The following is a 14,572-nucleotide window of genomic DNA, read 5'->3' as shown; positions in this document are numbered from 1 at the left end:
GGTTAAGTGCCCCAAAGCTAATTTATCAAAACCAGAGTCAACCAACTAAAAAACAGAGCTATTGCTTGTAGGAACAAATCACATTCCTAGTCTCATCAAATAGACCTGTTTGGTTCTATTGGCCTATTTTACTACAACTATAAAAGCCAACTCCTGTGTCCTGCCCAACCACCCTCCATATAGAAAACACACAGAGAATCCATAGTATGCCTTGTTTGTTTGTCATATCAGACTTCAGGGGTTTCAGCCTTCACTTTGGATAAGCTTAAATCTGAAGGTGTCACTTGGGTCCCAGTGCAAGATTAATAACCCTAAAAGGCTTCCTAAGTGTGTCTCTGTCACCTCTAGTGCTATGCAATTCCATTATATGAAGAGACCAGGATATCTGGGTCATAGAGAGGACTAGTATGTAATATTTGGGTATTTAATCTTCATCAAGACATGGTCTTGCCCTGTAACTCCATCTTTTCAATAAATTTTATATTGCAAGACGTGGTAATAAAACATAGCCAGCTTTATGAATCGTGTTAATTGTACAGGTTTTAAAGTATTTGCTGTACCTGTGGAAAATGCTTTTTTCTTGCCCTAGGGAGGTAGTTCTTGCCTTTTATGGCCTGCCATCCAAACCAAACCTTAATGTTATCTGTGGGGCTTGGAGAATTAAATTCATGACTCTATAGAGTTATGTGCATGGGCACAAGATGGCATTGGGTCCATATTTAATCCATGGCAACAAGAACATTTCTGCAAGAGCCTATACAGCCATACAAGGATAAGACCTTACAAAGCTGATAGTTTTGCCTTGGGTCATCAAATCTGCCGTGAAGATCCAAAAACATGGAGTTACTACATGTGTGTTAACCTTTCACATGTAACTCCTTAGCCTGCAAGTGAAACCTTTGTTTTCTGTTCTTTGTTTTCCATGGCATGCTAAACCATCACTTCTTTTTAAGTTTGAGAACATCTGGTTATCAACTGGCATAATTTTTATACTATCCACATGACCTCTCAAGGGTTTAATGAAGCCCTGTCTATAATTATTATGCACCTTAGGTCCACTAGTATACTGTCTTTTTGGGGTGATGGATGCCGCTCAGCACCTTCTGAGAAAAGCACAGAAAATACATTTCCAGTCTTCAGAATTATTGCTAAAATCATTTTATTGCTCTCTGGAGAACATGCAATAAATTCCTAGTCCTACAATCACCAAATAATTGAAATAAGCGGGAATAGGAGCCATATTTGTTATTAGTCTCCAAAGGCCTATAACATGCTTAATGAGGAGTTCCATATTATAACTGTCACTGTAAAAAAGCATTAAGGACATTGGTTAGAATTTAACTCAGAATAAGGAGGTGGATATCCTTTAGAACATCCAGATTTAATTAAATTATGGGTTGGAGTTTCATGACATTTGATGTCAAATGGAAAGGTCATAAGACCAACAGAATGCACTGCCAGTTAGAAGCATGGCTTCTTATACCATCTATTAACCAGCAGGACTTGATCTTTTATGGAGTTTATAAAAAGGTGCTAACTTTATTGGAGGTTCTTCTATATGGCCATTTTAATACTATCAGTCCGCCTCAGGATTTGTTACTAGGCGTCTACCATTTACCAAGAATCTTTGTGACAGGCTTTAGCCTACGATGCAGCCTGCCATGACACAAATCACCATTTTTGATGCCATGGTCAAAATATTTTCTGTTAAAAATTGTACATTTTATGTAAAGGAAAATCCTATCTACTTGTGCACTTTTTCCTCCTAGCAGTATTGGAGATTACATATATATGTATATGTTTTGTTTGTGTAAATGTAATTTTGTAAGTGATAAAAAAATTGTTTTGTACTGTATTTCACTTCTGTTTTTCTTCAGCGAAGGTGTTATTTTTATTATGATAATTTATTATGGATTTTACCACAAAGCAGTGTATTGCCTTCTTATATACTATATGTAAGAGAGGCGGTTTAAATCATGTTGCATACTGTTACCTAAAGGTTTGAGCTGCTTTTTTTTTTTTTTTTCTGTAGGATATATTTTTTTTTATAAAAACACTTAGTTTATGTTGACTGTTGTGAATCTGCTGGTAAACTGTAATTTTTTTTTTTAATCTATTGGGCTCTGAGCCTCCAGTTAGCCAGAGCCAATCAGAACTCTGCACTGCTTTGCTAGTTTTTAGGTATAAGAAACAAAATACATATTCTGTATAACACATGGACGTTCTATATTACTTACAGTGTCTTTGCCATAAGAATAGGTTTGCAAATAGTGTATTCCTTTAAAAAAAAATTAAGTTTTTTTTTTTTTTTTTTTTGGTTTTATTTTTAAGCTTTCACTAGGAAGTCTGTATTTTCCGTGTAACACAAATGTAATTTGGACTTATGAGAAAATACTTTCAGAAATGGATGTTTTTATTGAATTTTTTTAATGTATGTTCTGTGTGTTTTATGATTTTGTTTTAATTTTCTGCACACAAAAATTACACCAAAAGGCACACAAAATCATTTGCGCCTTATTATTAAAGTGTCTGAAGGAAGAATATGGTAACCAATCTAATCTAACCAATCTAATTCTTCCATGAATTTGGATACCTGAGACATTTTATTAAAAATAAAAAAAAAAGTATTTTATAATGCAGAAACCTTAAAGCTGAACTCCAGGCAAACCAATAAATACACAGTTGAAACAGATATGTAAGGTCAGTTTTACCTGCTAAAGGATTTATATTTTTGTCCCTCCAGTCTTGAGATCTATAAGAGCCTGCCAAGTCAAGCACAGCAAGCCTGGAGACCTGATTTATCTCAACTACAGTTAAAGAAGTTTTAAAGGCAGAATTTTTTTATCTCAATGCATTCTATACATTAAGATGAAAAAAAACCTGTGTGTAGCAGCCTGCCCAGCACCCCCTAATACCTGAGCCCCATCTCTCTCCAGTGATGTGCACAAGTGTCTTAGCTGTCTGTTACTCTCCTCCTAATTGACTGTGACACAGCAGTGGCTCCATTGGCTCCCACGACTGTCATTTAAAGTCAGTTAACCAATCAGGGGAGAGAGGGGGCAGGGCCAGGTCGGGGCTCTGTGTCTGAATGGACACACGAAGCTGTGACTCGGCTCAGGTGCCCCCATGGGAAGCTGCTAACTATGGGGGCACTGGTCAGAAAGGAGGGGCCAGGAGCAGCGAAGAGGGACCTGAGAAAAGGAGGATCCAGGCTGCTCTGTGCAAAACCAACTGCACAGAGGAGGTAAATATGACATGTTTGTTATTAAAAAAAAAAGAGAGAGACTTTACAATAACTTTAAGTAATACAATACAGTTAGGCAGACCATGCACGGTGCAAATTCAAGCAAACCCCCCATCAACACAGGCAGTGCTGACAGGGGCATCAGTAATTGTCTTCTCCCGGCGGAGATGTATGGGCGGGTGGGGGGAGCAGTCCCCGCCGGAAGAAAACAGTGATTATTGCTAGCGGCTATAACAGCTGCTAGTGATAATCACAAGAGAATCCATCAGGTTGGTTGTACCCAAGTTGATCAATTGATCAACTTAGTACATTCAGCCTGCCCATTAACGGTTTAAATCTTGTCCGATTCCTGCTGAGCCTGGCCGAGATTCTAAACGTGCATGGCCAGCCTCAAGTCTTGTCCCTGCCTCAGCCATTGATTGGACAGTGAGGTCATCTGTCACTATGTTCTCTCCTCGTATCAGCACTTTCCTTCTTAGCATGAGCACTGCAGCATAACTGCCTACGTGTTGCTTCTCTCTCTTCCATACAGAGGACTGCTGATACCAAGTTAAACCCAGGTACTAACACTAGTTGCATTTAAAAACACACTTAATGATTTTTAAATAAACACATGCCTACGTAGCCTTGAAGATGCCAGCCCAGCACCTGATCCTCAGGAGGTGGTGAAAGTGGAGAATGGTTGTGTATTCTCTCAACGTACTTACATAGATTGGTGTTTGCCTAGAGTTAAGATTTAGGTTTGCCATTAGAAGTGTTTGCATTTACCTTTACCATATAATGTATACATCTGGATCAAACCTGACTGCTACAGTGATGTCCAGTTTGTATTTGCCAGCTGGTCTGTAATTGAATCTTCTCATAGGCCTCATTCACATGTATGCTGACGTCCGCATACTGTGAATAGCCTGTTTTTTTTTTTCAGCATCTTTAGACTCCAGTTGCTGCTTGCAGGCAGCCTAAGTCTGAGGATTTAGCAGCTGCACAGCCACTTGTGCTAATGTGACAGGTATGTGGGTGCAGGTAAGCAGCCCTGAACACAAAGTATGCATTCAGGGCCACTTACCTGCACACCTGTCACACTAGGACAAGCAGCTGTGTCAGTGAAGCCGCTGTATCCTAATATACTTGGATTGGCTGCCTGCTTGGAGCCTAGAGACGCTGAAAAGAAAACTGCCCAGTCACAGCGTGCGGTCGGCAGCGCCCATGTGAACGAGGACTTAACATCTCCCCAAGATAGTGATTTGAAATGTATGAATTTCCCAGGCTGGAGTGATAACCGCTAAATAGATGATACCTTCATCTGTGTTTAGCAAAAGTAAATAAGCATACTCTACACGTAAAGACTGTTTTCCATTCATATTGTTCCATCCTTGCTAGCCTAACTAAAAATAAAGTGTGCTTTGCTTTATCCTTCCCCCTGGGAGTTCTGTTGCCAAAGGCCTGGGCGCCTTTCCACAAACCTAATCCCAGCAGAATTAACAGCTATACCATACCCCAATTCTATATTGGTACATATTATTTGAATGGAAGCAAATGTCTAGACGAATTGCTATGAATATGTTCTCTCTGCTGAGAAAAAATGTATAAACCCCAAAAATTAGTATACATTTTATTCAAATGCTGTAATTAATCAATTTTTTTTGCTTTCAAATAGAATATGAAAATCTCAAGCTTAAACACCAGGCTTGAAATTTAAAATTTTTTGTAAAGGAAGGTGTGTTGAATGTATGAGCTCTCCATGCAACAGACCAGTTGCTATGGGTTGACTTTCCTTTCTTTTTATTCTACGCCAAGCCTTTCCTGTGTTAGAATAGAGAATAATGGGGTGTCAGATATTGTTAGCTGCTTCTCTGCTGCAGGGAAAGAAGATAACATTTTATTTGGTGCCATTTACCATTTTTAATAGCAACTTATTTTAATGCCCAATTGAACTTTCAGTTTAAATCAGCTAAAAAAACATTCCAGGTGCATTTAAACAAAAGGTATCAAAGCCTTATGGTTTGCTTTCTTTAGAAACCAGCCACAACGCGAGTTGAAAAGCCTGTCCCCTACCAGCATGCTGTGGAGTTGAAGCCTTGTGCCCTTTGTGGATGCAGTGATTTTTCTCCAGCAGTCCAATATGCCTCTTACTGAGACAGAGCTCGAGCTCTCCAATCAGCAGAGAGTATAAGCTTTGCCGATTACGGAATTATAGGTCTGGCTCAGCAAGGGGCGTGTCAGATCTCTGCAGAGAGACCATTGCTTCCACACAAGAGAGCAAGGATCCTTTTCTGCTCAAAAACAATTCTTCTGTTAACTTTCAGTAACATCAAGGCTCATGAAAAACATATGAATACTATAAAAACCATAAAACAAAGGTGTTATAATAGTCATTGACATTAAATCTGGCAATTTTCCCAAGTGAAACTTTCACTTTTAGAATAATATTATTTTTATTTATTTTGTATGACCTTTTGATAATTTGTGTACATCTGGACTACTTTTATAATAATAGTGCTGAGGGTTTGTACTTGGTATGAATTTACAGCCACTTGTAAAACTTGTTAAAGGACTGTGATGGCCAAATCTTTACCCTCCTATGGACAAGTGTGTGTGTGTGTAAGGCCTACCAGTAACACGAGAACTGCTTGCATTTACTAAAAGCAAAATGTGTGGTGCACAGAAACTGGATTCTTCTATTGAAGATGACCTATAAAGTCTTGTATTTGGCCATCTGGTTATGATGCTTCGGTTCTGGAGCACGTACGCCGTCAAATTATGAAAGAATAACCCTCTTGAGATCTTTTTGTGCATCCATCAGTTGTATGATCCTGTAAAGTGTACATATCTCTGTAAATCAAAATGACGTTAATTCTTGAGAAAATGGTACCCTGTCCTGAGACCGAGCCCCCACATTAACGTCAGGGAGTTAAATACGCATGATGACTATAGATAACTGCACAATGGGAACCCCTCTTGCTGTATATAGGCTAATGCTTATTATACCTTTTTACTTCTTGCTTGCACCTTGGGTGGTGCTCTTTATTTTTGCTTGGTCAACTTTTCAATGTTTCCTGTGAATATTATATGTCATGATCTCTGTACTTATTTCAGCTCATTGTTCCAAGCAAGGGCTCCTTGGGACACAGTGAATGGACCCTACTCAAAGGGGATAAGGTTCAGGGGCCCTTGGGAGCAATGAGTTTACAATTTAATGCAAAGGTGTTTAGTGTGTGTTGATATAGTTGCTATAGAACACGCACATTCACGCAACCCTGATGTTTTTACTCCTTCTTATAAGCACTGTTAATAAAATTATACTCCAACTCTTCTTCTGATCTGCTTGCCTCCTTATTGCTTTTTCTTGTCTTGCTTTATTAAAACTTTCTCACTTACTCAGCATAATCTATTCTTTATCTTCTACTTGGCTGTGTTGCCTGTCGTAATCTATAGCCTACTTCTGAAGTGTAATACGCATGTAGTGGTTTACAACTCCAGCAGAGGTTCACAGCAACACTCACAAAGTCCTAATAGAGAAACCGTCAAGATAGAATGGACTTTGGGTTCAATGGAGTAAAAGAGCGTATGGCTTGTGTAAATGGGGGTTTGCCACAACAAAACTGCCTTTTTTCCCCAAGTCAATTGGAACTCTAAATCAGTTTCATGCTACCTAGAGGTAGTTCTGAAGCCATTTCTAAAGGACCTTAGATGGATATTTGATGCATCCTAATCTGATCTTGGCAGCGTGCACCTGATTTGCTGCAATTGCCCATCTGCACAAGTCCCTAACCAGAAAATATGTCAACAGATCACATATTTTTAGAAGAGGGGCTATGATCAAAAATATTGTCAGTATTGCTGTGTTAAAACTACACGTAGTTAACATTTATCTACTTGTGTAAACCACATATATGTGCTCCATTGCAGTCTTTTCTGTTAGCACTTCTGGTTAAAGAAAATCTTTAAAGTGGTTGTAAAGGCAAAAGGTTTTTACTTTAATGCATCCCTTGTGACCAGGATCCCCCAAGCCCCCCTAAATAATTACTTTAGCCCGATTTCAATCCGGAGCTGTGCCTGAGAGCAGAGGCTCTCTCTGCTCTCTTCACAGGACAGAGAGACAGCAACGGGATCCATTGGCTCCTGCTACTGCTATTCATATCCAGTGAAGAGGGAGCTGGGGGTGGGATGGACCCCACACAAGTGCCCCCCCCCATAGGAAGTGGCCTCCTATGTGGGCACTCAGAGAAGAGGAGGAGCCGGGAGCCTGGCAGGGGACCCTAGAAGAGGAGGTTTGGGGCCGCTGTGTGCAAAACCATAGCAGGTAAGTATGCTATGTTTTTAGCATTAAAAATAAAAAGATTTACAATCACTTTAAGTCTTGTTCACATAAATATAAGAGCATTGTGTATGGCAGCAAGCATTAAGCACCTTTTTGAAGCCTTAAGGCTAAGTTTACACTAGTTTCAAAAACAGGCCTTTCAGCTTTTGAAGTTCTGGGCATGTCTGTCAAAATTGTGTGCACTGCGTCACAAGCACCCCAATGGCATTTACAGCACATTTGTGATGAGTTTAGAAAGCTATTAGCGTTATTAGCTAAGATGATAATGCAAAAACCCATATAATGGAAAAAAAAACACACACAAAGGGGGCATCTGGCAAGTAATTATTTATTTTTTTAACAATGCAATGCAAATGTATCAAAAATGCACCGAAACCATGCCGGCAAAACACCTTAACAAATGAGGCGTGTTAATGGGCACTAAAATTTCTTTACATGTCTACATGAGCCCTTAAAGAAACTTTTGTTTCATTTTGGGAATGTTAAACACAGATCTTATTGGGAGTGCGGACTGTCACTTTAAATAAGCTGATAGCAGGCTTTTAATGAACTTCAAGTGGTGCTAACTTTACTAAGGACTACGAGCAGCTTGTTTAAGTGACAGTTTGCAAAATAGACATCCCAAACATCACCCAGCTCTAATATCAGCAAGACTAGATTGTTATCTCTTAACATGGGTATCCTCACACATGGTGCATGTTTAAATGAATGTGAGAAGTTTCCAAAACATTCTACTGCATAAAGGCACAAGACCACTGTATCAGATTTCAAGATTCGTTACTAAAATTAATTGTAAATTTCAGTGTTTAAAATTAGAAATCCTCTGATCAAAAAAAAAAAAAACACAGCAAAGTACTGTATATAAAACATAGTACAATGAAAAACAGTGTAAATATTTGTGGCTCGGTATAACTAAAAAGCGTTCAAGAGTGTACTTATACCCAAGGGCACACATTTCCTGTGATGGACATGTTAACATCTAACACTCTTTCAGTAATTTAAAATCTTTGGGGGATATGCAGGGTTTATTGTGTACACATATCAAAATCTTCTCCTCAAACTGTCCAGTGGAGCAGTGAAGCCACAGGTACTTTTGTTCAAACAAAGTAAATCAGGGGGATTGTTGGACCCCCATGGGGGATTATTCCAAAACCAGATATATCAGCATCTATACAGTATGCGTGGCTTGACAAATTTGTGACTAAATGGCATAGCTGGATATTTTTTATTTTTGATTTTTTTTTATACCTGGTGATTCCACCATAAAGATCCTTGTTCAGGCACTTCCTATATAGTGTGCCAACAATCCTAATTGTGCTCCTGTGTTGGCAACATCAGGAAGCCTACCTTTAGAAATGTCATGTCCTTGAGTTAGGTTTACATCTAAAGCCTAGTACACACCACTAGTTTTTTTTTTTTTTGTTCAACACTGACAGCTCAGGTTGGAGCCGCTGCACTAACATCGGATTAATCTCCCCTGCTGTGCTAGCTATTGTGTTCTGACAGGGGGACAGCTCCCCCGCCATTGGCTGAGAGCGCTGATTTGCCTTTGACAGAAGCCGGCCGAACTTCTGTCTGACCGGCTGCCATTCACAGGCCGAATGTCGGACAGTTTCTGTTGAACCGGATAATGCCGGCTGACATTCGGCCCGTGTGTTCTAGGCTTAAGGATCCTCCCAAATAATGGAAATTGTGAGAATGATAATTGGGCGAGACTTGCAGGCAGAAAAAAATGAAGTATAAATCTTTTGAGTGTGACTTTTTTTTTTTTTTTTTTTAGTTCGACTAGGGTTATGAGTTTTAGGCCATTACAGAAATTATTCATGCATAGAAATGACATAAATCAAGTTTCTCCAAAGCACTGCTGCACTAGTTTTTAGTCCTATAGTATGGAGCATTGCAGACCAGGGAAAGACATTGCTTCTTTGAAGTGAGAGGAACCAGCTGGAAGGTTTGGGTGTTTTGTATGGACACTTCCCAGGATGCTCATTAGGTAGCTGTTTCAGTTCCAGCTGGGTAGAGACCCTGCTACAGATCCAGAATATTTTCACAAGATGGATATGCAATTGTATGACTTGTTTTTCTTTGTCAGGTTTGCTTAAAATCCTAACACTTAACTCTTTGCTACATCTCTGAAGAAAAAACTGCATGGATAAATATTACTTTCTTTCTAAGCTGAGCTTTCAACTTCAAAACATTTGGAAATGTAATTAGCAGTGGGAAGGTTTTAACTGTACAACAATAGAGACATTCTTAGTAAGGTAATTCTAGTCTCATTTTACTTGGCCATTTTTTTTTATTTTCACTCATTGCATTGCAGGTGACACCACTTATTTGGATATTTTCCGTGAGTTTTCACACATGGCATCCAACAACCCCGAGAAGCTGAGCCGGCGAAGTATTCACTTCAGCCAATCTTGTCGGTAATGGATTTAGGGACAACTTTATTGGAAAGAACTGGTGGTTTTCTATAAAGGCTGGCATAGTCTAGTTCTACAAGACTTGAAATCGACATGCTAAATCTCTAAATGAAGAAGAGAACAAGTTCTCAGAATTGTGGTTAGGCAACCACGGAAGCCCTCAAGTTGATGGAGCTTGATAACAATCAGAAGTGGCTTCTAGTGTTTTAAGAAATGTGATTCCCTCCATGTTTTTCTCAAGAATTATGAATACAACAAACATAAAGAAGACTAATTGGCACCAATCTAGATTGTGGAATTGACTAAAAGAAGCAACCCCCTCAATGATCTGAAACTCCCTTTGTATTAACAGAAAGGGGAGCCTTCAACAGCCCTCTTTTTCGGACAACAGGTTTCATGCCTGAACTCCAGCCAAACATTAAGACCACAATATTCAGTACCATTATAACTGGCATGCAGCCATTCACAATAATTGACCAGTCATTTGAACTTGGCAATTCTAGCTTCTGCTTTTTGGAAACAGCAAATGTTGATGACTGCTCCATGTTACAAAAAATCCAAGTAGCAATCAATAGGTTTTCTTTTAAAAATCCCTTTATAGGAAGCCTGTGCTTAGAATAATGATGATTCTGAAATTACTGACCATTCCCTCTAAAAATGCTATTTGCCTGACTCTCATGCTGAGCTAATGGCTGCAATATTTACTGAGCTACTGACCTGGAACAAATATGTGAATATGGACTTTGAGCTTCCCTGGCTGCAGGCATATTTAGTGGATCTGAAAGTACTGAAGAGGATTGGCATGACTGGCAGTCCACAATTTTAGAACAATGACACCCCCTACATCATTTTCGCACAGGTTTCCTTTAGCATTTCCATTTAATTGTAACATTACCAACCAAAGCATAGAACCAGTCAGCTACTAAATCTTAAGTGTCTACAGATGTCTGGTTGTAAACCTTTAGTACAAACATTGGCAGTATATATGCATGACTGAGCACGGCTGGGTTTCACAAATTCCCCGCAATGAGGAAGTTGCATATCCTTTCATTCTCTCTTTCTTCTCCCAAATTGTTGCCTACATTGTACCCACCTTAAAAGCTGGAAATCTGTTTATTGGATTTTCTTTTTTACTATGATGGATTTTTATGAACTTGCATCCCATTGTTTCTCTGGCTGGTCTAGAGAAGAGCTGTAGGATAACATATATCAGAAAATGAAAAGGCAGGTTTGCCACAGAGACTATTAGGTGAGCCTAAGGACTTAATTTACACCACAAGCAGGAGTTGTACTTTGTGGAAGCAGATTTGTTTTGATGGAACTACCACTACCAGTGATACACCTTTCCTTTTATGCTGTGAAGTTTGAGTAAATCTAATGAATGTAAGCAGCAGACCACTTATAAGGTTATTGTGCATTTTGCATCAGGAAATCCTTACATTATATTCTTAGCACTAAGGCTCCATTCACACTAGCGCGTTTTTTGATGCATTTTGCATTTTGCAGAAATGCACTGGAATTTTTTAACATGGGTTCCTATGGAACATGTTCACATCAATGCCTTTTTGTTTCTCTGCATTTTTGGAAAGGGTCAGGGACTTTTTTTCATGCAAAATGCAGCGTTTTGCATGTAATAGAATTCAATGGACAAGCATCAAAAACGCAAGTGCACCGTTTTTGCAGCGTTTTTGATGCGTTTTTGCCGTTTTTTTTTTTTTTTTTTTTTTTTTTTTTTTTTAAATTTTTTTTTTAGACTGTAAAAAAAACTGTAAAAAAAAAAAAAAAAAACCGCAAATCGCGGCAAAAACGCCGCAAAAACGCTGCTCAAAAACGTGGCAAGCATGAAAAAAAAACCTCCAAAAACGCTCAAAAGCAACTTGCATAGGTGTGAATCGAGCCTAAGAAATAAAACATCTCCCACTCAAAGAATTTTCTGAATGTTCATGCACCGGTTTATGATGCTGTGGTCAGCTTTTATGGAGCAGCTTGGACTTAATTTCCTTATATGGAAGCAAGCCATCTGTTCTATGCAAGCTATGGCAGCGTGAAGCACCTTTTGCAAGTTGTGCGAAACCTTTTTTTTATTACTAGAATGCTGATGCAGACATTAGAGAGGAGCTCTAGTCATTTTTGTGTTTATTAAAAGTCAGCAGCTGCGAAAACTGTAGCTACTGACTTTTAATAAACACACACTCACTTGTCCCAAGATTCAACGATGTGCTCACCCGAGCCATCCCTTACCACGGGCTTCTCTCCCCGGCACCTCAACCTGGCTGTGACAGCTTGCGGCTTCACAACCAGGTGCCCACTGCGCATGCACGAGCCCAGCTGAGCATTTTGAATTGTCCCGCAGTCTTCTGGGACCTGTGACTTGTCCCAGATGACCGCCGGGAGGGAGGGGGCGAGGAGAACTTCCAGTCAGATCGCCTAAGAGGGAGCGGGTACCTGTCAAAACCAGGCACCAGCATCCCTCCCCCCCAAAAAAGTGTAATTTGGAGAAGGGTGGGGGGGGGGCTTAAAGCAGAAATTCCCCTTTTGGGTAGATCTCCACTTTAAACAGGTTGTTCTGCTATTCACAAAATAGGTACAACAATGTGCAACTATACTACATCAAAACCATATGCAAATTATTCATATCACATTCTCTGGCTTACTTAGTGAGCCCATGCAAAGAGAAATGATAATATAATGCAGTAAAAGTGCAGAAACTCTGCAAACAATGATGCATCTGTTCAGGTGGATTCCTTAGTGGAAATGTTGTGACTGGGTGCTGCACTTCGTACATCTCAGTTACTCTTAGGATACATATCACACCAGAAGATACAATTTAAACAACATATTCCATATCCTTTAAAAATGTCAAAAATAAATCAGGTATGCTAGCCCTAAAGAAGTTTGGGAATTTTTTTTTTTTTTTTTTTCTTTTTAGAAGTAATAAGTAATACCTAGGTAGATGCAGCATCGGTCCCCCGCCAGCTCTAAGACTGAGAACTGATCGCTCAGTTCTCAGTGTTCTATGTCAGTCACTTGCTCTCTACTCTGTCCCACCCTGCTCTCATGGGGGCGGCTAGCTCAGAGGCTGAGCCAGGTTTCCGGTCCAGGCTTCTGGGTGGATCCGACAATATGGTTGTAATCTTTACCCAGCCGGCTCTGTGATGTCAGCTACCAGCAGGCTTGAGCTCACTGAAAATGGGTCACAGGAGTACAGAACAAAGTTCTCCTTTAAATAGCTTGACCAAAAAGGGCTCTTTTTGGTCAAGCTATTTCAAATAATTGCACCAGTATGCAAAGACAAAGATCAACTGTACACTTCCAACCTTAATAGTTTTGTTATGGCCCTTTTATGTCTATTTTCAAGTCCACAAATACATGGGCTGATGAGTTTGGTGCAAAGGAATTCAAGGGTGCTGCACAGAGCCCTAATTTCAATTCTAATAAACACATTTCCAATGAATTGGAAAGCTAAATGCAAGCCAGGTCTTGTTTAATATCCTTACCAAACCCTACAAAATGATCTTTTGGCCTAACGGGCACAAATTCTCAAAGATATACTCAAAAAATCTTGCAGAAATCCTTTCCAGAATGATGGAGGTTGTTATAGCTGCTAAGGTTTGGCCAGCTGCATATTTTTAGCTTTAAAAAGGGACATCCAATAAGCTTATATATTTGTGATGGTCAAGGATTCACAAATTTTTGGCCTGCGAAACTACAAAGTACAAAAGTTCTGGATTATGAAGTGTATTTCAGAGTTGCTTCCAATTAACCATTGTTCAGCTATAGGTATAGCTGGAGATTCACTATCCACATCTGTAGTGTAAACACCTTCTACCTCCTTGAAGTTAAAGTCCATCCACTATATAGATGTAATATGCCATTTTCTCTACAGCATGGCTCGCTATGTATCATACACCAGCTCTATATTGTTTACTTTCTTTTAGCCTTGAAGCATTGTGAGGGTATACTGGTATATTCCTTGCAGTGCTTTGCCTGTTTGTTCCTGATGATGGGACACTATTATCAGTTGAAGATCATGTACAGAAACCTTTAAACTGCTGAGTAATATATCTTTTGGCAATATGTATTATTTAATAAAGCTTTAAACAAATAAAAAAAAGAATAAAGCAATAAAGTGGATTCAATAGAAAGTTTAATTTGTCTCATTCTTTGCTTTATTTGTTGTAATCAATGCCTAGCATCAGATAGAAGTTGTTGCATCTCAACACTGGTATTTCAGTAACACATACAGTCAGGTCCATAAATATTGGGATTTCAACACAATTCTAATCTTTTTGGCTCTATACACCACTACAATGGATTTGAAATGAAACGAACAAGATGTGCTTTAACTGCAGACTTTCAGCTTAAATTTGAGGGTTTTTACATCCAAATCGGGTGAACGGTGTAGGAATTACAACGGTTTGTATATGTGCCTCCCACTTTTTAAGGGACCAAAAGTAATGGGACAGATTAACATTCATCCATCAAACTTTCACTTTTTAATACTTGGTTGCAAATCATTTGCAGTCAATTACAGCCTGAAGTCTGGAACGTATAGACATCACCAGACGCTGGGTTTCATCCCTGGTG

General features: G+C 39.3%; 1 protein-coding gene across 1 annotated transcript in view; it reads left to right on the top strand.

The window, feature by feature from the left end:
* ACAP3 (ArfGAP with coiled-coil, ankyrin repeat and PH domains 3) overlaps positions 1-14,136 on the top strand; it is a 308,172-nt gene extending 294,036 nt beyond the window's left edge. The window contains exons 26-27 of the mRNA XM_073602935.1: positions 9,886-11,444; positions 11,889-14,136. Coding sequence (XP_073459036.1) covers positions 9,886-9,992 — 107 coding nt within the window. The 3' untranslated portion in view covers positions 9,993-11,444; positions 11,889-14,136. The remainder of the gene's footprint in view (positions 1-9,885; positions 11,445-11,888) is intronic.
* Positions 14,137-14,572: the final 436 nt, after the last annotated feature.

Source organism: Aquarana catesbeiana, linkage group LG10 (assembly GCF_042186555.1).
Source record: "Aquarana catesbeiana isolate 2022-GZ linkage group LG10, ASM4218655v1, whole genome shotgun sequence".
Lineage (NCBI taxonomy): Eukaryota > Metazoa > Chordata > Amphibia > Anura > Ranidae > Aquarana > Aquarana catesbeiana.
This window is presented reverse-complemented; position numbering and strand designations above follow the sequence as displayed.